General features: G+C 36.0%; 1 protein-coding gene across 2 annotated transcripts in view; it reads left to right on the top strand.

The window, feature by feature from the left end:
* Window positions 1–10,350: 10,350 nt before the first annotated feature.
* Window positions 10,351–26,551, top strand: part of LOC111155185 (zinc finger CW-type and PWWP domain containing 2) — an 81,420-nt gene continuing 65,219 nt past the window's right edge. The window contains exons 1-2 of one of the 2 annotated variants that reach the window (XM_022515283.1): window positions 10,351–10,697; window positions 23,462–23,621. In XM_022515283.1, the coding sequence (XP_022370991.1) occupies window positions 10,357–10,697; window positions 23,462–23,621 (501 nt within the window). In that variant the 5' untranslated portion in view covers window positions 10,351–10,356. The remainder of the gene's footprint in view (window positions 10,698–23,461; window positions 23,622–26,551) is intronic. The other variant, XM_022515282.1, reaches the window with a different exon arrangement.

Below are 26,551 nucleotides of genomic sequence, written 5' to 3'. Positions count from 1 at the left end.
AGGATGAGAAAGTAGGCAGTTTCAAAGTTGGCCCTGGGAGAAATTCAAGCTTAAGTAGCAGTAATGGTGAAGAGAGACTTCTGAAGGAAACGAAAACTCGATTTGGCCCAGGTTCAGGGTGCCTGAGGAGCATCCAGGTGACTGTCAAAATTAGTTGGAATATAGGTATGAAGGTGAGACTTGAGATGGAGAATTGGCAGTTATTTGCATAGGAGAGAGTGTCAAAGCTATTTGAGTGAACACCAAAAGGAAGAGAATAGAAGGAGAAGTTTAAAGACAGACTTTGAGAAAAGCCTACATTTAGGGACTAAGAGTAGAAAGAAGAACTAGTGAAAAATCAAAGTTAAAGAAAAATCCTTTCAACTATGTGATTAGAAAGTCTCTGGTCTCCTTTAAAAGAAATATTTGGTAAAAGCCAGATGGTCAGGCATTTATGAGACTGACGCGCTGCCTACTGTGCTAAGGAGGCACCTTGGTCAGGTATTTAAAAATAAGTAGATGCCTAGGATTTCTGGCAAGTAATTGATACTCTGACTTCCTGTTGTGTGACTCTAGAACTTTTCTCTAGAGAAACAGACCCATACTTCAAATTACCTATCTAGTAGACCTATAGGCATCTTAAGACCGAAAACAGTGTATCATTCCTATTCCCCAAAACTCAAACTTGTATTTGTGCATTTGATTATTAAACCTATTCAATTATTAACTCCACTGTTCATTTGCCCTAACCAGAAATCTTAGATTCATCTTCCACTATCCTCCCTTCCTTATCATTAGGAACCTTCCACTTCCAAATCCAGCATACACTTGACTGTTGCTATATACTGAATGTGTATCCCCAAAATGTGATGGTGTTGGGAGGTGGAGCCTTTGGGAGGTAAATAAATTGTGGGGATAGAAATGCTCATTAATGGAATTAATGCCCTTCTAAAAAAGACTCCAAGAGATGCCTTGCACCATTTACCATGAGAGCTTACTGCAAAAAAGCAGCCATCTGTGAACAAGGAAAGGGCTTTCATCAGACAGTGAATCTGCCGGAGCCTTGATCTTGGACTTTTCAGCTATCAGAACTGTGAGAAAGAAGTTTCTGTTATCTCTAAGTCACCTAGTCTGTGGTACCTTTGTTATAGCAGCCCATATACCTACTGCTTAGCCTTACTTCAAGGACTTTCACTCCCTGCATTTGTGTCAAGCTCCTCAATTGCCCCAGATTTGGTTCCAGTGAGTTCTTATGGCACAGGCTGCAGTAGTCACCCCACCAGATGGTACAGGCAGCGGATTTTGCTGCATCCAAGTGGTACTGTTCATGCATGATCTCTGCCAGGACACAGAGTGCACAAGCCATGAGATCATGGCTATTTCCACCTAGATTTCCTGGTGTGTGACCCAGGCAGAAAATCCCTGCAGAGGTAGAGTCACCCCAGAGAAAGAGCTACCACTATAGCACTCCTCGGTGGAGCTGTGGGAGGCTGCCCTCGTGACTAGGAGCCACCCGTGGGCAATTCCAGTCTAGGAGAACCACAGGCTTGTGACTTTAACCTTTAAGAGCTAGGTGTGGGCTGCTTCAAGCAAATTCATAGGGTTAGGGGCTGTCCAAAGCCATGGGGCAAGGCCATCTATAGCCTTTGGGACCTAACCCCTATCTGTATCATCCTTTGTTACATTCATCTAGTATTTTATGGAACTTAATTTTGTCTGTTTCTCTGTCTGAACTCAAAAGGAGAGATTGTTCCTTGTTCATCTTTTGTTCATAGTCTTCATATCCATGCCTGACATCTAGTAGAAACGCACTACATGTTTGAATTAATATTCAAAGTCAATCATTTATTTAACAAATATTTATTATCAAGTATGTAATACACTGTACCAGGAGCTCAAAATAGGCTAATAGTTAGTACTCTTAACATCCCCAGATAAGGGACCAAAGATTTTAGAGTGGTTAAGTCATTTGTCTAATAAAAAGTGGTAGAGCTATTGGACAGAAAATTGAGTGTCTGTGACCATTCGCAACTGTTACCTTGAATGAAAGAATAAATAATAAACAGCCTGAACTTAAGGCTGTATTATTTTGGATGGCTGTTCTATGTTTTTTTGTTTTCAAATTTATTTATTTATTTTTTAAAGATTTTATTTATTTATTTGACAGAGAGAGACACAGCGAGAGAGGGAACACAGCAGGGGGAGTGAGAGAGGGAGAAGGAGGCTTCCCACAGAGCAGGGAGCCCGATGCAGGACTGGGGTCATGACCTGAGCCAAAGGCAGATGCTTAATGACTGAGCCACCTAGGTGCTCCTCCAATTTATTTTTAAAATTTTCTTCTGATTTCTATGGTTCAATGTTAGCTAAGTCATGGAATCAAAAATTAAAAAGAAATCATGTAAAGCAGGTGTTAATGTTTTGCATAGCTTTGCATTTAGCAATATCTTTATAATCTCTAGCGTGAACTACTTAGGCATAATTTTATGGGGACTCTAGAAGTTTCCAGGGGTGTTTCAGTGAGTCAGTCAGTTAAGCATCTATCTCCAACCCAGGTCATGATCCCGGGGACCATGATCCCAGGGCGTTGCTCAGTGGGGAGCCTGCTTCTCCCTCTGCCCCTCTGCCCCTCCCCCGCAACTCTGTGTGTGTGTGTGTGCGCATGTGCACATTCCCTCTCTACCAAATAAATAATAATAAATAAATAAATAAATAAATAAATAAAATCTTTAAAAAAGAAAGACTAGAGGTTTCTAGACCACATTGTCTTTTCCTGCTTCATTTGCATCTTCTGTATGTGCTGCTCATTTTTTTTAAAGATTTTATTTATTTATTTGACAGAGAGAGATCACAAGTAGGCAGAGAGGCAGGCAGAGAGAGAGAGAGAGGAGGAAGCAGCCTCCTGCAGAGCAGAGAGCCTGATGGAGGACTCAATCCCAGGACCCTGAGATCATGACCTGAGCTGAAGACAGAGACTTAACCCACTGAGCCACCCAGGCACCCCGTGCTACTAATTTTGAAAACCAGCAAAGTGTTGGAGAAGAGGTAATAGAGATCATGAGAATTTGGTTTGAAAAGAGTAAGTGTTTTGTAATCTGTATTATAAATTCTATTAGCCTGGATAAACTGTGTCAAATCTAAAATACCAGAGGTTTAAGTTAGATGCAATTGAAAATGAGTATCACTGTCATTTAAGTAATAATGACATTTCCTTAGTGTTAATTTATCTTCTCAATATTATCCACTGTGACACCCAACTTTCTAAGAAAATCTGAAAACTTTATCTACCATTTAAAAGTAATCTTTTAATCCCCTTAACATTTTATAATAGGCTATCATAATGGATTTTCCTAAGCTTTCTATTGAAATGGTACCATAAACTTTGAGTACTTTCTCCATTATAGCAGACCAATAGTTGCAAGATGGACAAAATCCTAGGCAGTTCAGTGATAGATAGCCATCATTTTTCACTTTCCTTTCTATCTTACACATTATTTGCATTATTAGTGTTCTCTTCAATATGCTGTTTCCTTATAGAAATATAAGTTTTCTGAGGAATAATTTAATCTAGATAACATAATCTATAAACCTGTTGAACTAGTTAATTATAACTCAAATATATTGCAGTATGGTAAAGCTAACTATATAGCTTAAGAGCACCTCTGTGAAGCACTCTGAGTTGTGGTACTTCTCACCTCTGCCCCCTTCCCCCAACACACATGCTCTCTCTCTCAAAAAAAAAAAAAAAATTATGCACCCAATATTGGAGCATCTAAATATATAGAGCAAACATTAGCAAATCAGAAGGAAGAGATAAATAATAGTAAAATAATAATAGGGACCTTCAGTATCCCACTTTGAACAGTAGATAGATCATCCAGACAGAATATCAGGGAAACACTAGACTTAAACTACACTTCAGACCAAAAATATCTAACATATATGCAGAACATTCCAACCATGGCAGAATACACATAGAATGCTCTCTAGGATAAATAATATATTAGGCCACAAAACAAGTCTTAACAGATATGAAAAGATTAAAATCACATCAGGCATCTTTGCTGATCACAATTACATGAAACTAGAAATCAGTAACAAGAAAGACTGGAAAATTCATAAATATGTGGAGAGTAAACAATATCCTTCTGAATGTCAAGACATTAAAGAAGAAATATAAAAGTATCTGAGACAAATCAACACGCTAAAATTATGGGATGCAATAAAAGCAACTCTAAGAGGGAAGTTTATAGTGATAAATGTCTACATCAAAAAAATAAAGATCTCAAACAACCTAGCTTTACACCACATGGAACTAGGAAAGGAAGAACAACTAAACCTGAATTAGTAGAAGGAGGAAATAACAAAGATCAGAGCAGAAATAAATGAATAGAGACTAGAGAGATATTAGAAAAGATCAATTAAAATACAAGTTGGTTTTTTAAAAGATAAAATTGCCAAAATTTTAGCTAGCCTAACAGAGAAAAAGAGAGAAAACTCAAAATTAGAAATGAAAGAGATGTTACAAATAATGCCAAAAAAATACAAATGACCATGAGAGACTATATGGACAATTATATGTCAACAAATCAGACAACTTAGAATAGATAAATTCCTAGAAAGACACAATCTACAAAGAACAAATTACGGAAAAAATAGAATATTTGAACAGACCAATAACGTGCAAGGCAATTGAGTCAGTATTCAAAAATCTTTCAACAAACAAAAGGTTAATTACAGATGGCTTCACTGGTGAATTCTTCCAGACATTTAAAGAATTAGTGGCAATCCTTAAACTCACAATTGAAGTGTAAGGAACACTTCCAGACTCATTTTACAAGGGCAGCGTTACCCTGATACCAAAGCCTGGTAAGGACATTATAAGAAAAGAAAATTATAGGGCATCTGGGTGGCTCAGTTGGTTAAGCATCTCCCTTCAGCTCAGGTCAAGATCCAAGGTCCTGGGATCGAGTCTCACATTGGGCTCCCTGCTCAGCAGGATGTCTGCTTCTCCTTCTCCCTCTCCCTCCCATTCCCTCTGCCTGTCGCTCCCCCTGCTTTTGCTCTTGCTCTCCTCTCTGAATCAGATTAATAAATAAAATCTCTTCAAAAAAAAGAAAAAGAAAAAATTACAGGCCAGTATCCCTGCTGAACATATTTTCAAAAGTTCTCAACAAAATAATACTAAACAGTATTGAACAGTATATTAAGAGGATTATATACCATGATCAATTTAGATTTATCCATAGGTAGTTCAACATATTCAAATCAGTAAACATGCCATAATGAGAAAATAATCACATTATCATCTCCGTAGATGCAGAGGAAGCATTTTACAAAATTTGACAATCTTTGATATAACTCTCAATAAATGAGGTATAGAAAGAATGTATCTCAAAAAAATAAAAGGTCTTATATAACAAGTTTACAACTAACATACTATCATCAGAGACAAGACAAAGGTGTCCACTCTCATCACTTCTATTCAATTTAGTACTGGGAACCCTAGCCAGCGCAATTAGGCAAGAAAAAGAAATAAAAGGCATCCATATCAGAAAGGAAAAAGTAAAATTGTCTTTGTTTGTAGAACATATTATCTTAATAGAAAATCCTAAAGACTCCAATGAACTTAGTAAAGTTGCAGGCTACAAAATCAAAATCTGATTGCATTTTTATGCACTAACAACAAACTATCTGAAAAAGAAATTAACAATCCCATTTCTAATTACATCAAAAGGAATAAAATGTGTAAGAATAAATAAAGGAGGTAAAAGATCTGTACAATGGAAATTACAAAACATTTCTGAAGAAACTGAAAAAGACATAGATAAATGGCAAGATATCTCATGTTTATGGATTGAAAGAATTAATAGTCTTAATATATCCCTAGTACACAAAGTGATCCACACATTCAATTCCATCTTTATCAAAATTCAAATGGCATTTTTTACAGAATAGAAAAAAGTAGGCATAAAATTCATATGGAATCATAAAAGACCCCAAATCGCTAAAGCAATTTTGAGCAAGAAGTGCAAAGTTGCAGGCATTTTACCTCCTCATTTCAAACTATATTTCAAATCTATAGTAATCAAAATAGTATGATATTGGCATAAAAACACACAAATCAATGGAAGAGAATAAACAACCCAGAAATAAACCCACATATATACGGTCAACTAATTTTTTACAAAGTCACCAAGAATACACAATAGGGAAAAGATAGCATCTTCAATAAATGGTATTAGAAAATTGGACTGTCATATGCAAAAGAATAACTCTGGATCCTTATCTCATACCATACATAAAAATCAACTCAAAAGGACGAAAGATTCAAATTAAGGACCTGAAACTGTAAAACTCTTAAAGAAAACACAGAGGAAAAGATCATTGAGATTAGTCTTGTCAGTGATTTTTTTGGATCTGACACCAAAACCAAATAGGTAAGATTATATAAAACTAAAATGTTTCTGCACAACAAAGGAAACCATCAACAAATTTAAAACGCAACTTATAGAATGGGATGAAGCATTTGCAAAATATATACTCTATAAGGAGTTAAAGCCAGGATATGAAAAGAAATCTTACAACTAATAGAAATAATAGTAATAATCAGGTTTTAAGCAAAGGGCCTGAGTAGACATTTTTCCAAAGAAGACATAAATATGGCCATCAGATATATGAAAATATCCTCAACATCAATAATCATCACAGAAATGCAAATAAAAACCATAATTACATATCACTTCAAACCTGTTTAAGATGGCTATTATCAAAAAAAGGATAAGAAATGTTGGCGGGGATATGGAGAATTTGGAATCTTGTACACAGCTGTTAGGAGTGCAAAATGATAGAGCTGCTATTGCAAACAGTATGGGGGATTCCTCAAAAAATAAAAAATAGAACAACCACAGGATCCAGCAATCTCACTTCTGGGTAAAGATCCAAGAGAACTGAAGTCAGGATCGCAAAGACAAATTAGCCCTCCCATGTTCATAACAGCACTATTCACAATAACCAAGATGTGGAAACAACATAAGTTTCTGTTGATGGATGGTTGAAGAAAGCCTACAAGGGAATATTACTGAGCCTTCCAAGGTCTGCAAATATTGGATTTGGATCAAGTTGGGGCCACTATGCTAAGTAAAATGAGCCAGTTACAGAAAGACAAATACTGGATGAATCTATTTATATATGGTATCTAAAATATTCAAATTCCTAGAATTGGTGAGTGGGACTCAAGGGGAGATGGGAAGTTATGAATCAGCAGGCATGAAGTTCTAATTAAGCAAGATGAATAAGTTATACAGATCTGCTTTACAATATTGTACCTATGGTCAACAATATTGTATTATACACTTGAAAACTTGTTATGAGGGTAGACCTTATGTTAAGTGTTTTTACCACAATAAAATTAATTTTTTAAAAAATTTACTTATTTATTTGACAGAGATCACAAGGAGGCAGAGAGAGAGGAGGAAGCAGGCTCCCCGCTGAGTGGAGAGCCTGATGCAGGGCTAGATCCCAAGCCTGGGATCATGACCTGAGCTGAAGGCAGAGGCTTTAACCCACTGAGCCACCCAGGTGCCCCTAAAATTAATTTTAAAAAGACTGAAAATAAATTAACCAAGCACCAACTCAAGACAAGAAAGATAAGATCAATAGAGAATGCCTAAGAGAGAAGAGGAAGGAAAGAATAAAGTGCAGCTATTGATTAAATAGAATTCTAAAAAATAAATGGGAAGACTCAAATTCTGTTTGTGTTTAAAAAGTACTGACAAGATAAATGAAGAAAAAGAAGATATAAATAAATTTCAGAGTGAAGGAGAGAAACGTAATAAAAAACATAGTAGATACAATAGTATTCTTTTTTTTTTTAAGATTTTATTTATTTATTTGACAGAGATCACAAGTAGAGAGGCAGGCAGAGAGAGAGGGGGAAGCAGGCTCCCTGCTGAGCAGAGAGAACCCGATGCGGGGCTCGATCCCAGGACCCTGAGACCATGACCTGAGCCGAAGGCAGAGGCTTTAACCCACTGAGCCACCCAAGTGCCCCTACAATAGTATTCTTAAACATAAGACAGAATTGGGAATTCCCCCCCTTAGGCGAACTTTCAAAAAAAAGGAGACACTCTGTTCCTCATTTTATGAAGCTATTTTAATCTTGATATCAAAACCAGACAAAGGCAAAAAAAAAAGAGAATTGAAATTATTAGACCAATCTTATCTATAAATAAATATATATGTAATCTTAAATAACTATTAATAAGCTAAATACAGCAATATATGTTTAAAATTTCTCATAACAATCATGTGAGGTTTACCTAGAATGTAAGTATGATTTATCATTAATATATTCATTGTTATAACATACCCAATTAATACACTTAGACAATCTTTATGTTTACTTCAACACATACAGAAAAGCAGTAGATAAAATTCAGCAGTCGTTCATGATTAACAAAAAAATCCTCAAAGTAAACTGGTAATTGATGGGAAAAATTTTCTGGCAACTTTTTAATGGTCTCTATAAAAAAAATAGACATATTTGGCTTTATAGTCCAATAGTAGAATCATTCTCTTTGAAATTAGAAAAAGATGTCTCCTATCATTGGCTTCTATTCAATATTATCCCTCTCTTAGGCAGTATAATAAAAGATGGCACAAGGATTGAAAATAAACAAAACTGCTACACACACACACACACTTATACCTAAGGTGAAGTGAAATGCAAAATAATATCTTGCCCAAGGACAACTGGTGAACAGTAAAGCCAGGAGTTCACAAATAATTTGGCTCCAGTATCCAAACTCAACAACTTGTGCTACTGTCCAGTGGCCCAGAGAATTGAGGAAAGGACTAGTCATTTCAAATGCAATCTAAATTACAGTCTTGCTTCTCATAAATTTCCTCACCAGTTATATAATTAACCAGAAATTTTGCATGAATATTATTAGCAAAATTTTATTTCTCTTTTAGTAGATTCAGTTCTTTGTGTTTTTAGATTTGTCCACTCTTTTGATATGATAAATAGTGTCTCAGTGAATATTGTTGGGTCTTTGTGTATGTAGGATAGTTTCTTTGAAGTTCATTTTCTGTGGATACATTCATACGAGTAGTATTAACAGGTAAAAAATTGAGAACTATGGCTATTGGCATAAATTGGCAAATTTCTAAAGCAATTTGTGGTGACCCTGGAATTTGATGAGTGAGTTTCTAAATATATGATTAACTCATGAATTGAAGCTTCTTTAAATGGTGCTTACACTTGGATAGTATTGTTTTGCTAACTTGTGAATGTGGTATATTGAAGTCATTCTTTAAAATAGGTTTCTATTGCAAAATAAATTGTTAATTACTTTTACTTTATTTTGGTTTTATTATTTTTTAGTATACACACAGTTATTATTAAAGCTAGAAGTTGGGAGCTTAATCATACAATTCTAATGTTTTATATGTGTAAAATTTTCATAATAAATTCTCAGAAATGCTTTTTTCAAACTGCTTGAATTAATGGATAAAAAGCAATATTATATAAGAAAAAGATGAGTTTTTATTATTTTTTTTAAAGATTTTATTTATTTGACAGACAGAGATCACAAGTAGGCAGAGAAGCAGGCATAGAGAGAGGAGGAAGCAGGCTCCCTGCTGAGCAGAGAGCCCAATGCGGGGCTCGATCCCAGGACCCTGGCTGGGATCATGACTTGAGCCAAAAGCAGAGGCTTTAAACCACTGAGCCACCCACCCAGGTGCCCAAAAGATTAGTTTTTAAAAGTAGATTTCAAATGTTCATATGGTGAATATTTGTTACATTTGCTTTTCCTCAATTAGAAAAAGAAAGGGGTCATCAAGTCATTTCATATATATATATGTACATATCATATACATAAATATACATCATATGTGTACATATAATACATCATATATATATGTCATCTATATATGACAGTAAATGTCATTTATGATTATGTATATGTATATATATGACAGTAAATCTTAGAGGATAAGATCATAGAGTTTGGAACTAAACTACTGTATTTAAATACTGACTCTACCATATACTAGCTCTGGGACCTCAAACAAATTACTTTTCTTACCTTCAGTTTTCTCTGTAAAAATGGTCATACTTATTTTTATTTTTGTTATTAAAAATTTATTTTTAATTTTGGAGCATTTTATGCCTAGAGTGATGCTTCTATTTTGTTCCTTTGTTTCTGGGTAGGTGGGAACAAATTGTTCAAAATGTATAGTCTTTGTGGGAGAAAGAAGATATGGGCAAAGAAGGTATCGAAGAGCTCTTTCTCTGATTTTGTCTTGAACTTTCCTTATATCCTTGAATCTTTATTCTTTTCTTCTTATTTGTTTTCCAGATTAAATGCATTTATGGAAAAAGAAAAATTGGATAGTAAGATAATAGTAGAATATTGTAACACTGCAATGGATCCCTCAGCAGAAAACAGTATGTATGTAAACAAAGTATGGGTTCAGTGTGAGAGTGAAAGCTGTTTGAAATGGAGATTGTTGTCAAGTGAGGATGCAGCCAGAGTTGACCACAATAAACCATGGTACTGCTTCATGAATGCTGATTCAAGATACAATAACTGCTCTGTTTCTGAAGAAGACTTCCCTGAAGAGTCTCAGCTTCATGAAAGTGGATTTAAGATTGTCTATTCACAGCTCCCTCTTGGAAGCCTGGTTTTGGTAAAATTACAGAATTGGCCAAGGTAAAGTTGTTGTTGTTATTTCAGAATAAACTATTTTAAGTTATGGTCTTGCTAAGTTGATGAATTTTTAAAACTTTTCAAAGAATCAACTTTTTTTCTACTGTTTGTCTAATTTCTTATTTATTGTTTCCTGGTCTCATTATTATTTCCCTGACGTTTTGGGGTCTAATTCCTTTTTTTTTTCTAGTTTCTTGGGTTGGAAACTTTAAGTAACTGATTTAGATCTTTTTTCCTCTTGATATAGGCAATTACAGCTAAAAATTTCTCTTTAAAGACAACATTAGCTATATCCCACAAATTTTGGTATATTGTGTTTTACTACCACTCAGTTTCAGGCATTTACTAATTATCTGTGTGACATCTTCTTTCCAGATGATCTGTTAGAAGTATATTTTTACCTGATATTTGGGGATTTCTAAATATCTTATTGTTACTGAGCTCTAATTTAAATCTATTGCCCAAAGATTATATTTATGACCATTACTTTGAATTCTTTATCATGCCTATTACTTATCTCTGTTTCATTTAGCTGTTTTGCTGTGGTTTTGTTCTTTTCTTTGTGACATATTCCTCTTCCTCTTCATTTTGTCTAACTCTCTTTGTTTCTGTGTATTAGAAAAGTCAGCTATGTCTCCTGATCTTTTTTTTTAAATTAATTTATTTATTTGTCAGAGAGAGAGAGGGAGAGAGAGCAAGCACAGGCAGACAGAATGGCAGGCAGAGGCAGAGGGAGAAGCAGGCTCCCTGATGAGCAAGGAGCCCGATATGGGACTCGATCCCAGGACACTGGGATCATGACCTGAGCCAAAGGCAGCTGCTTAACCAACTGACACCCAGGCGTCCCTATGTCTCCTGATCTTGAAAGTCGTGGCCTTATGAAAAAGAGGTCCTGTGGTGGCCCATAGTTCAGTGCTCCCTCTTTCTCAGATAAAGGGGTGTGTCCTGTATGCGTTGCTTGCACCCTACTATTATGGCTGGGCTGTGTTTGCCTTTAGTCCAGTTAGCTGCAATGGCCCACTTTGCTTGTTGTGGATACCTGGGCGGCAGAGTTTCATCCTTGTGCCATTGAGGGGTCAGTCTGGAGCTGCCATGGGCTTCTGGTTGGGTGGCAACAGCAATCAGACCAGATGTCTGTCCCCAGTCTGCCCCGGGGAGGCTGTAGTTGGACTGATCAACAGGACATTTTCTCTGTGCGGCCAGCTGTAAGTTTTGGCTCCTGGGACTATGGGTGCAACTAGTATGTGTGGTTATCTTCCCCTCTCCCAAGGAAGAAGTCATTTTGGAGTGGCACCAGTCCCTGTGGGGGTTGCTTGCAGAGTAGAAGCTGCTTTGGAGGTAGAAGCTGCTTTGGAGGACACCCGCTGAGTCTCTTTTGTACTTTTATATGAAATGAATTCTGTTCCTTAAGAAGAGGTTTTTTTCAGTCTGTTTTCTCTATGTTGTTCAGATTGGATCATTTCTTGCCTCTTGCATATTCATTCTGCTGTAGTAAATATCCATTGAGCTTCTTGTTTTAGTTCTTGTATTTTCAGGTGTAACATTTCCATTTGGTTCTCTCTAAATACCTTCTATTTATTTGTTATATTTTCCTTTTTTTTTTTTTTTCATTTTGGATCTTATTTAAATCTTTTTAGCAGGCTGCCCCTACTACTGCACTGGAGAGATATGAGGGAACCTCTTTGTTACTGCCAGGTTGGGAGTGGAAGTCCAGGTTTTCTAGTCAGCCTCCACTTACTCTCTGGAAAGGGTGGGATGCCTAATTACTGCTGGGAAGGGATTAGAGTTAAGGCTTCTCACTCACCAACTTGGTTGGGAAAGGTAGGGGAACCTTATTCTCACCTCCACTAATACCATGGCGGGGAGAACCATGTTAATTCTGGAAGGTGATAAAAATTCCAGCTTCCCAGTAGTCCTCTTCCACCACCATCTGAGTGGGGACACAATGGGAGCTTTATTACTGCTGAGTGTGTTGAAGTCCAGGCTCAACACTTGCCCTTTGTTAAGAATGGAGATGGGGATCTGTAGAAATTTCCAGGGTATTTGGCTGGGAAAAAGTAGCTATTGCTTTAAAGTTTTCTGTCTTGCTAGGTTGCCCCTATCCTGGTCCTTTGACTAAAAAGACCAGGCTTCATATGGACTTTTGTTCCTTTGCACCCATTGGTATCTCTGGGTTGCTGACTTCTTTAGCACCCAATCTAGGATATAGGAGGCAAAAATAAACTCAGGGAACTCCCTGCCATGTCACTCTTCAGGTCCTCAGGCCCTTCTCTGGTTTTTCTTTTCTTCATCCTTTAGAATCTTCTTATATTTATTTAATGTATAATACTTAGGAATTTTTGGTGTACTTAGTGGGAAGAATATAGAGAATTGAGTCTACCTCAACTTGTCCAGAAATGGAATCTGCAGAATAGATTTGCTTTAGTTTTTTTGTTTAAATCATGTGCCCAGGGCCCTTTATTCTATTATTTTCTCAGAACATCAAAAATATGAACTTGGTGTCTGAGATTTCCTAGTTTTTTCTTCCCTAATTTTATTTTTTAAATTTTAAAATTAAATTATTTTCATATTTTAACAAACCTTATTTTCTAGAGCAGTTTTAAGTTTGCAGCAAAACTGAATCGAAAAGTGCAGGGTTTCAACATTCCCCCCCTGCCCCATACAAACTCATATACCATCAACATCCCAAATCAGTTTGGCACATTTGTTACAATCTCTGAACTGGCATTTACCCATCATTTTCGACCAAAATAGTGAATCATTAGGATTCACTCTTTGTGCTGTACATTCTATAGGTTTTTGACAAATGTATAATAACATGTATTCACCATTATAATGTCTATCATACAGAATAATTTCACTGGCCTAAAAATCTCCTCTGCTTCACCTATTCATTCCTCCCACCACCCCCTGGCAACTGGGGATCTTTATATGTCCATAGTTTAGCCTCTTCCAGAATGCTGTGTTGTAATCACAATATGTAAACTTTTCAGATTGGCTTCTTTCACTTAGTATTTCCTCTGTGTGTTTTCATGAACATACATGGTTGTTTTAATTTGCATTTCCCAGATGACATATGATGTGGAACATCTTTTAATATTCTTATTTGCCATATGTGTATCTTCTTTGCCATATGTCTACTCAGATCTTTTGCCTATCTTTTAGTTGAGTGGTTCATTTTCTTAGAGAGCTTAAGAGAACTTTGAATATTTTGGATACCAGTCATTTATCAGATATCTGTGTTGCAAATATTTTCTCCCAGTCTGTGACTTATCTTCTCATTCTCTTACTAGTATATTTTACACAGCAGACATTCTTAATTTTAATGAAATCCAACTTTTTCTCATGGACGGTGCTTTTGGCGTGTATCCCCACTTTTATTTGTACCCTCACTTTTCTTTATTCATATTGATCCTTTCTTCTTCAATTTGGTTTATACTCCCAGCAGTTTCTCATCAGTGTAAGCTCTTGTCAGCGTAAGTTTTAAGTGTTTGCAGAGTCCAGAGCGCTCCAATAACTCCGGGTTTTGTTGTGATCCTCCTCACAATTTTGGCTGCTGTGCTCATGTTGACCTGCTCACTTTTCAACAAGTACTCCTTGTGGTTTTGAGGTTCTTATTTCACAAACCCATCAGACCTCTGGTTGCCTTTTCCCTCCCATCCTGCTTTCCCTCATACAGATGCTAGTGATATGTGGGTTTTGGAACTGTCAGTAGTTTGTACCTGCCTGCTCCAATTTTGGTAGTTTCTGTGGATAGTTTATCATTTACTTTTGTTATAGATGTTGTGTGTCAGGTTTTGGCTGTGCTGTTATAGTTGTTCTACCTGTACTTACAGGAAAATTTCAGGAGATTCTTAAAACCGTAACACCATTGTTACTATCTTCCCAGAATCCCTTGCTATTTTGCATTACATTCTCCTACTTAATATTTTCAAAGCTGAGATACTCTGGCTCATATTACCTCATTTCCATTCACAGTCAGCTGTTCTCCATGAAGAATATAAAATGTTTGCTGTCATAGAGAGACTGTGATGGACTTTCTTTAACACACCACACACACACACGCACATATACACACACAGGCACGCACACACATACAGACAAGAGACCTTCAAATCAAACCTACATTTGTGTTCTTGTTCTGTCACTTACTATTGTGGGCTGAATTATGTTCCCCAAAAGTCATACTTCAAAGTTGAAACATCAGAAATGACTATATGTGGAATCAGGGCCTTTAAAGAGGTGATTAAGTAAAAATAGGCCATTAGGGTGGGCCCTACACCAATCTGACTGGCATTCTTATAAGAAGAGGAAATTTCGACCTACAAAGAGGCATCAAGGATGCACATGTACAGAGGAAAAACTATCTGAAGACATAGCAAGAAGGGAGCCAAAGAGAGGCTTCAAGGGAAACCATCCCTGCTGACCTATTGATCTTAGATTCAAAGCCTCCAAAACTACAAGAAAATAAATTTCTGTTGTTTAAGCCACTCACTTTGTGGTATTTTTCTGTGGCAGCCTTAGCGAACTAACACATTTAATACCTTTGCGAATGTGGAAGTCTCTCTTGAGATATATACCTTTTGCTACTGAGGACTTTTCTAGAGATCAACTGTGAAATGTTATATATGTATTATTTATTTAAATATTAAAAATATTATTTTCTTTTGTAAAATAATTAGGATGGGCACAAAGAGAAACTAGATAGCTATGTAAAAACAAATATCTTAAAAGACATGAATATGAATGCTTATCTTATGAGGTTACTTATGAAGGTGTTTGTAGTCCCATATCATTTTTCAGATCTAAAATTAATATTTTTGAAAGCAGAGAGTTTGTATTTTCTATTGGAAATTCTGAAGGTTCAATAACTAATTCAAGAAATGTATTTGTTTCTTGTCACTATATCTGAAATATTATGTTAGAAATCTGATTAGGAATTTCTTTTGCAGTTTTGTGCTTATAACTGAGGATTAGGACTTGAAATACAAATGAAACATGTTTTACTCCAGGCCTTAAATTATCTCTAATCTATGATTAGAACCATCAAAATACCTGCAAAATGCAGCTGTATCTACTTCTTTCTATTTGGAAAGAATAGAATGCATTTGGCTAAGTAGTAATATGTATTCTTCTTTGTGAACTAAGTATAGTTGAGCACAGGCTTAAAATATAGCCTTAAAATATAAAAAAATCTAGTTATATTTCTTATTCAGTGCTACAGATACATAGAAAGCTAATAACAGGATAAATTGCAATAGCAGAATATAAAACTAGAATTAACCTACTAAACATAGTCAAACATCAGCTCTTAATTAAGCAATATTAAAGATGTTGAAATTTCAAGTGGAAAGACCAGCTAGCTGGCTGTAGAGACACTTAGCAGGTAGCATTATCTGGGTCAGTTCTCATTAGCCCATGGCCTTACACCCAACTTTGAAGGCTCAGAAACAATCTTAACAACATCCCAGAGTTACTCTCTCCCAGAACAGTTGACCTTCTCTAATAAAGCTTTAAAAAGGCAAAGAGAGACTGATACAGAATCTAGAAATGCATATTTAATCTTTATATAATAAAAATAAAGAATTGTCAAGAAAAAGCACTTTATCTCTGGGCAAAATCCGTGGAAAATCAAATTACAACAGTTACATTTACCTCCACATTGTGAGATAACACACACTTACATACTTAAAAAGTACATATGCAGCCTCTTGTCTTTGGATTATGCTATGTCTGTTGTGCTGGTGGTGGGGATACCTGTATGTACTAGGAGGAGAAAAACTATCCTCAAAATATTAAGCAGCCTTCATTTAAAAAAAAAATAGTCAGATATCATTGTATTCAGCTGGAAAGAGCATAGAAGTTAAAAGTAAAAAATAATGGTACATATCTCCCCTAGTAGGGGCAGACACATTGTCAAGCAGAAAATAGGCTTCTATTGAAAGTACCTACCTTGGGCATATTTACAGATTTCACAAAGCTTTTTGGTAAATATGAAAGTTAATTTATAGAAAATATATTTGCATTCTAATGTACTATAGTACAAACAATTTAGTGGTAAGATATGCCTTTAAATTAACAAGCCAATGCAGCAATACATTTTAGATATAGTATTGAAATTTATAAATTGAGATTTCTGTAGATCCTTTCAGTCTTATAAAATATTATTTGACTACTTCTTATTTGCATTCTTTTGTCTAAGGATTAATATACTTATAATGGGGGGAGAGGATGGGGAATTTGCTCTTCCTATCATCCCCCTGTAGTTAGGTACAGCTGAGAGATTTTGTGGCAAATACAACATTCGGTTAGTGATGATTCCAACTCATCCATTTTGTTTCCCACAGATTAAGAGTGAGGCCCAGGGGGCTCCTGGGTGGCTCAGTTGTTAAGCATCTGCCTTCAGCTCGGTCATGATCCTAGGGCCTGGGATCAAACCCCATATCAGGCTCCCTACTCAGCAGGAAGCCTCCTTCTCACTCTCCCTCTCCCACTCCCTCTATTTGCGTTCCTTCTCTTGCTGTGTCTCTCTCTGTCAAATAAATCAATAAAATCTTTAAAAAAAAAAAAAAAAAAACACGAAAGAGTGAGGCCCAAGTAAAACTATCTCTCCTTTTAAACATCCAAACCATAGTTTGAAAATAACAGTCACGTATTTCTCATTGAGTATAAAAACATGGCAACTGAAATTGTGCTTCTGCTGAGGGCAATAGCTATCTTATTAAAGATCATTTCCACTGGATGAGAAATGTGTATGACACCAGTTTCTTCATGATATATTTGCACTCCTCTCAAAGCTACATGTTGTGCCCAAATTTTCCTTTTCTTCCAAGTGGATTCCAACACTTGGTATCTATTTGTCCATGTTGTATATGTACATTTTTACCTCCCACCAACCACAGGTTCTAAAATCAATCACACAACTTTCCTTGTAATTCTTTTTTTTGGGGGGGTCATTTTTTAAAATCATTTTTTTAATTTATTTTCAGCATAACAGTATTCATTGTTTTTGTACCACACCCAGTGCTCCATGCAATCCGTGCCCTCTCTACTACCCACCACCTGGTTCCCCCAACCTCCCACCCCCCCCACCTCTTCAAACCCTTCAGATTGTTTTTTAGAGTCCATAGTGTCTCATTGTTCACCTCCCCTTCCAATTTCCCCCAACTCCCTTCTCCTAACTCCCCATGTCCTCCATGCTATTTGTTATGCTCCACAAATAAATGAAACCATATGATAATTGACTCTCTCTGCTTGACTTATTTCACTCAGCGTAATTCTAATACCTTCCCATTGGGTTGCCTATTCTTACTCTCCCTCTCCATCTTTAAGACCACAAGACAACGCTTCAGAGTTTTTCATCAATGTTAACATGAAAAATCAGGAAGTAGAAGTACACAGTGCACTGTCATCATTGACAGTTTTGGATCTCAGAATTCAGAATGAAAGCAAAAAATGGACATCAGCTTTCTTCAGTTACACTGAGTCAGAGAAAATGATGGATGAAGCACATAGAGAGAAATATCATGTTTTCTGCATCTGTTGTCTCTCAGCTTCTCCTGCAGTTTGGTACATTCTGTTTTAGCTGAAACACACAGACTAGGAGTCAGACAATTCCTTTACACTGCCGGAAGAAATACTAATGTGCCCCAATTATGAGGACATTTGACAACACTTTTCATAATTCATCTGTAAATCAGCATGCAATATTTTGTCTAATATGACATGTTTTAAATAATGAACAGAAGCTTTTTTCTTTTATTGGCATGTAATTGTTTTTAGGAGTCATTTCTAGTTTTACTTTTATTTTTTTAATTTTTATTTTATTTTATAGAGTAACAATTTAAATGGAAGACTCTAGGGGCCAGTAGGCTTTATGTAAAAGAAGTTTTCTCAGAATCTGTGTCAGAAAATCTCAAACATAATAATGGCAAGATATTTTTCTTTCACTTCTCAAGTGTTAGAAATCCTGTGATTGTTTTACACTCAATGAAATTGGTGTACTTATATCTACTTATAATTTTATATTAAAATTTTGGTGAGGTGCAAATAACCTAGTGTTAAACATGAGCCCCTTGCATTTTAAGAAGAGTAGTCAACAAATATAACAATCACAGTTTGGTTTCTTTTCAAAGAGTTACTAATCCATTGGAGGACCCACTGTTTCTTTTTTTGTTTTTTTGGGGGGTTTTTGTGTTTTTTTGGACCCACTGTTTCTTGATTTCTAATAAGTTAGGAATCTCCAATACAGCTATCATTCATTTTTCGTCATTTGTTTGCTTATTGAAATCTTCTTTTGAGCGAGTTCCTTCAAAAATGTAGATTTCCAATGTAGGTTTAAAAGATAAACTCTAGGGGCGCCTGGGTGGCTCAGTGGGTTAAAGCCTCTGCTTTCAGCTCAGGTCATGATTCCAGGGTCATGGGATCGAGCCCCGCATGGGGCTCTCCGCTCAGCGGGGAGCCTGCTTCCTCCTCTCTCTCTGCCTGCTTCTCTGCCTACTTGTGATCTCTGTCTGTCAAATAAATAAATAAAATCTTTAAAAAAAAAAAAAAGATAAACTCTAGTTCAAGCTTCTTTTAAGCACTTTTAAGCCCAATAAGTGTTGCCAAATAACAATGATACTGGGATGTGAGCCTAATAACTAGAGTTAGATAGCGATCTTCATTTAGGTCCTGAACCTCTACTTGACTTTCCATTATCAATTTTCCAAAATATTAGGTGGCTTTGGGTTCCACATAGTCTGACTCAATTTGTAATCTTCTAGCCCTTCCTCTTCCATGATCTAGGGATGCCAGGCAGACCTTCTACCTTCCTTTCCCTAACTCAGAGAGGTCCAAGAGCCAAAGAACTCTGCTCAGCATCCAGGGAACAGCTAGGCATCTGCTCCGTTCTCACATTCCACCTTCCCTGGTGACTGGTGCACCCAACTCACTACCTCCTGGCAACTGTACTTGGGATTTGTTAATTTCCTGGAATCAAACTTTTTTCATTAATAATACTAAGCATGAAATATTTTTGTTAGTTTAGATTGTGTTATTTATGATCTATAAAAACTTTTTTACAATGGTTTGGTAGATAAATTTCTATATTTATAACTTTGTAACTTTCATATCAATTGATAATTTATTAGAAGATCAACCATCTATTGTCCTCAAACCCAAGTAATTTATGGATTTTGCATTTTTGTGATTTCATATTCTTTATAGCATGATCTGTATGCTTCCTTTAGGTTTTAAAATTATCTAAACATCTAATTTATCTAGTTTCTAAATAATTAAATGAGGCAAAAAATGTTTTTGTGTCATTCTTCTTACCTCTCAATTATACCAATATCTTACCTATATATAATTGCATACCTGTATATGATTAGTTTGCTAGGGCTGCCATAACAAAGTGTCACAGACTGAGGAGCCTAAAAATAACAGAAATTTAATTTCTTACAATTCTGAGGCTAGAAATCTCGGGTTAAATTGTCAGCAGGGTTGATTTCTTCTTAGGCTTTCTTCTTGGCTTGTAGACGCATCTCTCTCCTTGTGTCTTCACATGGTCTTCTCTCTATGCATGTCTGTGTCCTAATCTCTTTTTATTGAGTTTTTATTTTTTTAACTTAAATTCAATTAAGTAACATATAATGTATTATTGGTTTCAGAGGTAGAGGCCAGTGATGCATCAGTATTATATAATACCCAGTGTTTATTACATCACATGCCTTCCTTAATGTCCATCACCCAGTTACCCCATTCTCCACCCACCTATCCTCCAGCAACCCTCAGTTTGTTTCCTAAAGAGTCTCTTATGGTTTGTCTCTCTCTCTCTGATTTCATCTTGTTTTATTTTTGCCTCTCTTCCCCTATGCTCCTCTGTTTTATTTCTTACATTCCACATTATGAGTGAGATCATATGATAACTGTCTGTCTCTGATTATTTCGGTTAGCATAATACCTTCTAGTTTCATCCACATCCTTGCAAATGGCAAGATTTCATTCTTTTTAAAGATTTTATTTATTTATTTGACAGATAGAGATCACAAGTAGGCAGAGAGGCAGGCAGAGAGAGAGAGAGGAGGAAGCAGGCTCCCTGCTGAGCAGAGAGCCTGATGTAGGGCTCGATCCCAGGACCCTAGTATCATGACCCGAGCCGAAGGCAGAGGCTTTAACCCACTGAGCCACCCAGGTGCCCTTTTTTTTTTTTTTTTTTTTGATGGCTGAGTAGCATTCCATTTTATATACATACTGCTTTTTTTTTTTTTTTTTGTTTTTTTTTTTTTTTTTTTATGGATATCTGGGCTCTTTCCATGGTTTGGTTATTGTGGACATTACCACTGTAAACATTGTGGTACAGGTACCCCCTTTGGATCACTGCATTTGTATCTTTAGGGCAAATACCCAGTAGTGCAATTTGCTGGATCATAGGGTAGCTTTACTTTTCAATTTTTTGAGGAACCTCCATACCATTTTCCAGAGTGGCTACACCAGCTTGCATTCCCACCAACAATATAGGAGGGTTCCCCTTTCTCTGCATCTTTGCCAACATCTTTGGTTTCCTGAGTTGTTAATTTTAGCCATTCTTACTGGTAGGAGGTGGTTTCTCATTGTGGTTTTGATTTGTATTTCCCTGATGCTGAGTGATGTTGAGCACTTTTTCATGTTTCTGTTGGCCATCTGGATGTCTTCTTTGCAGAAATGTCTGTTCATGTCTTCTGCCCATTTCTTGACTGGATGATTTGTTCTTTGTGTGTTGAGTTTGATAAGTTCTTTGTAGATTTTGGATACTAGCCTTTTATCTGATAAGACATTTGCAAATACCTTCTCCCATTCTGTTGGTTGTCTTGCTTTTGCCCACTGTTTCCTTTGTCTTACTTTTGTCCACTGTTTCCTTTGCTGTGCAAAAGCTTTTGATCTTGATGAAGTCTCAATAGTTCATTTTTGCCTTTGTTTCCCTTGCCTCTGGAGATGTGTCTAGCAAGAAGTTGCTATGGCCAAAGTCACAGAGGTTGCTGCCTGTGTTCTCCTCTAGGATTTTGATGAATTCTTCTGCATGTGACTGTCCAGTTTTCCTAACACCATTTGTTGAGGAGGCTGTCTTTTTTTCCACTGGATATTCTTTCCTGCTTTGTTGAAGATTAGGTGACTTTAGAGTTGAGGGTCCATTTCTGAGTTCTCTATTTTGTTCCATTGACCTGTGTGTCTGTTTTTGTACCAGTGCCATACTGTGTTGATGATTATAGCTTTGTAATAGACCTTGAAGTCTGGAATTGTCATGCCTCCAGCTTTGGCTTTCTTTTCAGCATTCCTTTGGCTATTCAGGGTCTTTTCTTGGTTTTGTACAAATTTTAGGATTATTTGTTCTAGCTCTGTGAAAAAAAAGTTGATATTTTGGTAGGGTGCTCAGAAAACTATAGAACACTCATGAAAGAAATTGAGGAAGATACAAAGAAATGGAAAAGCATTCCATGCTCATGGATTAGAAAAACAAATATTGTTAAAATGTCTATGCTATCTAGAACAATCTATACATTCAGTGCAATCCCTAATCTTCTCTTTTTAAAAGGAAACCAGTCATGTTGGATTCGGGCTCACCTTTTAACTCAGTTGGGCATTCCAAAAGACACTATCTCCAAATACAGTCACATTCTGAGGTACTGGAGTTATAAGGACTTTAACATATGAACTTGATGAGGGGGAACACAGTTTGGTTCATAATGAAGGCACTTTATAATATTTTAATTTGTCAAAAACCAGAAATGTATAAAGCACATATTTGTGTGAACTTTGTAATAGCACATTGAGGAACCAGAGTCACAGCAAGGCCTCATTACCTGCTTGAGGCCTCTTGTCTGGTAGAAGGCAGAGCCAGAGCCTGGATCTCCTGATTTGATCCTCACTCTCTCTTTTTCACGAGGGAGCTGCAAACTGAGGTAGAACTTGGCATCCCTTAGTTACCGCTTCCTGACTTTATTTATTGCCTTCCTTTCCTGCTTTAGATTCCAAACAGTAGGTCAGAGGCCAGAAAGATTGGTAAAATAGTTAAAACTTAGTTAATGTGTATGTATTTTATTTTTCTCAAAGAAAAAGATGAAACGTATTTCTAATAGAATTTCTAGAGGTTTGTGGCACAAAAGGATATACCCCTAAAGGTTTATTTTTAGTAAAGGATAAATTTTACTTCCAATACTAAAAATTTTTATAAATTTGGTCTCCTACCAATGGAGCAGATGGGGGTGGGGGCAGGGAGGGGCAATATAGAACTGCTGGGCTCTATTTCTGCTTGTCCCACAGTAGTTAGAATCTCCAATGTTATCACAGCCTGCGCTATCAGTACCCTTTGGGCAGCCCTGGCTCAGGAAATGCCAGCTCTCTCCTACCCCATCAGAAGCTCTGCCAGTGAGTTAACATTTTAGTAATTACGCATTCTTATTGCTTAGAGTTGATTCAAACTTGCCATGAATCTTAACCTTTCCTGTTAGCAGTGTCTAAATGTCTCTTCCAGATCCTAGAAATCATTCTTTTGTCTTATAATTCTTTATCCTTGTATTTTATGTTTATCTTAAATATGTGACTTTACCAAAGCTTTCTATATCTACAAAGGTACAACTGATGACTTTTATCAAATGAATATCCTACTTTTAAAGGATGCAAGTCAATATGTTTAAGTTTTGTGAGTTATTAAAATTCAAAGGAGAAAGTTTGGTATATGATTATAACAGATGCATTGATTTCAGCCTTTCTTAACGCACTGAAATAATTAAAAATAATTTCTTTTGAAGTTGGCCTGGGATACTTTGCCCAGATCCTTTTAAAGGGAAATATGTGATCTATGACCTGGATGGAAATGTTGAACAATATCATATAGAATTCCTGGGAGATCCCCATTCAAGATCATGGATAAATGCAACATTTGTTGGACATTATAGTATCACATTAAAGGTAGGTACAGTAACATCAAAGCTTTTTTCTTTTGCACTTGTTTTTAGTTATGGCCATTTTTGTTTAGAGCCTAAAAGATACCTAATTATTTATTTTTATATTTATATAAATGAAACAGTATATACTATTTGTTTAAAATTGAATATTTGTATTTTTAAACAAGTTTTTTCAAAGAAAATGTGGGAAGTAGGGTAGTTTTAAATTTTCTTTTCCTAATGGCAATGAAGTATAAATCAACTGAGGACTTTATACAATTGCCTTTTGAAACAATTTTAAGATTATCATTTGGTGGTTTTTAAAAATCCCGTTGAGAAGACTTTAAGTTGGAGGCCTAGCTCACAGGGAAAATTAATTATGGAATGCAACCAGATTTTCAAATTTCAAAAAGAATATTTCATTATACTAACTCCTTCAGTATCTTTTTTACTTTTTCAACTTTAAATCACACACTACAACTAATGAATAGACTGGACTCTCAGGTTAATGAGAATAGGGGAACTGGGCTTATTTCCATGGTTTAGTTTAGTCATTATAAATCAATTCAATTATCTGTGTCTGTATCCTAATATTGAAACTTTTCATCTGCAAACCATACTTTCATTAGAAGTCTGATTTAAAAATAGATGTCAAATGTGAGTTCCTTCGGCTGTTTGGAGGGTTTCTATTTTATAGTGGAAATATCTATGTTCAAATACACATGTAAGTGTATGTACATTTAAGGCATGTCCTTTAATCCACAGTATAAGTAAACCTGTGTGAATTTGAGGTACTTCAAAATGGGTTTTTGCTATATCTTTGGCATAAGCAGTATCTTTTCCCATCCAACTTGAAAGCAACTGAAAGGGAAGGCCATTCTAATAAAAATATTTAAGTACAGAATAAAATACATAATTCATTTCATGGTAGTTGTGAGCCAGTCATCTTAATGTGAGGCACCTTCTCTGCTCTGACATTTTGGACGTGTTCCTAGGCGCTTCTGCTGGCAACCACAGAAAACAAGAAGAATTGTTCTCCTTTCTGTGCCCTTTCCCCTTTCCTAAAGAACAGGGAAACCTTCTAGCTTCTCATGAAGACCTTAGAATCTTAGAGATCTGACAATATGATGAAGAGCAAGACATTCTTAAATTATATTTAAATATAAGTAAAAACCAGAAGTGAATTTTTAAATTGTCTCAATTGATATCTCTCTTGGGATTTGAATTGTGTCAGGACAAGGGCAAAATCTGATGCAAAACAAAGCCAAACTCAAGCATCTGAAGCCATAAGTTTTTAACCTTCTGAAAACATTAAAGTAAACTTAGAAATTCTTACAAAGACCATCAATTCAAGGCTGCTTAAATTAAGCAGCCCCCTAATGCAAGGACGAGGACAGAAAAAAATAAAGTATTTGTTTCCCTCTTCCTTCCCCTACTCCTCCAGCTAACCAAGTGCTCTTCGGTGAATAACCCACTGGGTGCTTACAAGCTCTGGGGCAGGCTCTCTCCTCTACAGTCATTCAGGGTACCTTTCCTAGGCTCTTTCTTTGTCCCTTACTCTTTTTATCTGTGTCTTCTTTACTTGCTCCCTTGGAGCTGGTATAATTTGGGTGCCTTCCTCTGTGGGTCTCTTCATTCAAGGCTGAAATGTTAATTCCCTTCTACCACAAATTCCCCACTTCTGCCAATCTAAGGATCTGCTTACCCAGAAGGGAAGACTCACACTGACACCTCATTGCTCCAGTCTAGTCAAGAAATAGAAAGGAAGAAAGTTGACTCAGAAATACTGCCAGCCAAGGTAGAAAAATGGTCAAAAATTTTGCATATGAGAAATTGATTGAAAAAGAGTAATTTCAAAATATGTATTGTCCAGGGACAGCTGAGATTTCACTGTACCTGAGAGATGGAAATAGTAGTAACCCCAGCCTATCGTTCTCTTGCCTAGACTTCCCCAAAATTTAATCTTTTAGTGGTCCTCTCTGCACCAGGGCTCTCATATCTTCAAATGCTTTCTCTACACTGTAGTACATTGATCTGGATATTAAGTTCACATCCCTTTCCCCCATGAAAAAAGATCACTCACACAAAAATTAATGCATAGTAGACAATGTGGACTTTCTTAAAGATTCCTCTAGAAGAGGATGTGGGATGCATATTGCACAGGTTGTCTGATCTCTTTTTCTAAAACCAGCAAAGAATGATAGGCATTTATAACTTTCACTGCTTTAATCAACTAAATCTTACTTCATACCTTATTTCAATATCATTTTATCCTCTAATTTGTGCAAGTTTAGTTTACCAGGTGATTAACTTTTAGCGTTTTTGCTGCATATGGACTATGAATATTTTACAGTATATATGTTAAGGTGGGAGAGAAATATGTTATCCTAGAAAGACAGTATATGCATTTATGAGAAAATGAAATATCTTTTTGATGTTAGATTATGAAAATTTTAACTTCTAATTTGTGTTTGCCAAGCTTTTTTTTTTTTTTTTTGAATAGTCACTTTCCCCTTGTTGATATATTTATGGGACCACCAACTTACTAATTTCATTGTTGAATGCACAACAGAGCTGTCACTGTCTATTGATTGGTACAGATGATAAGGTTTTACACAATAAATAAAATTTCTCATAGATACACTGGGATATACTTTAGAAAAAAAGTTGAACGTGATATTTAGTTGTGTACTTGTGATTTATATTAGTTTATGGATACATTTTATTTTTTCATTTACTATAAAATCAGTAGCTATAAAGACAGGTGAAATCTCCCTTTAAAGAAAGTAGATGTGAACATGTGCTGAATGGCTATTTTTTTAAGTGTTAATGCATGGAAAATAATTTTTCCCCACTAGCACAAATGCTGTTCTTTTATATTTAGCAGATACCTGTCTGAAGAACCCATTACTTGCAAGTTTATTTTTTAGCTTGATAGATTACATGACTTAGTTT

The sequence above is a fragment of the Enhydra lutris genome, unplaced genomic scaffold (assembly GCF_002288905.1).
Source record: "Enhydra lutris kenyoni isolate GAN:26980312 unplaced genomic scaffold, ASM228890v2 scaffoldscaffold39, whole genome shotgun sequence".
Classification (NCBI taxonomy): Eukaryota; Metazoa; Chordata; class Mammalia; order Carnivora; family Mustelidae; genus Enhydra; species Enhydra lutris.
This window is presented reverse-complemented; position numbering and strand designations above follow the sequence as displayed.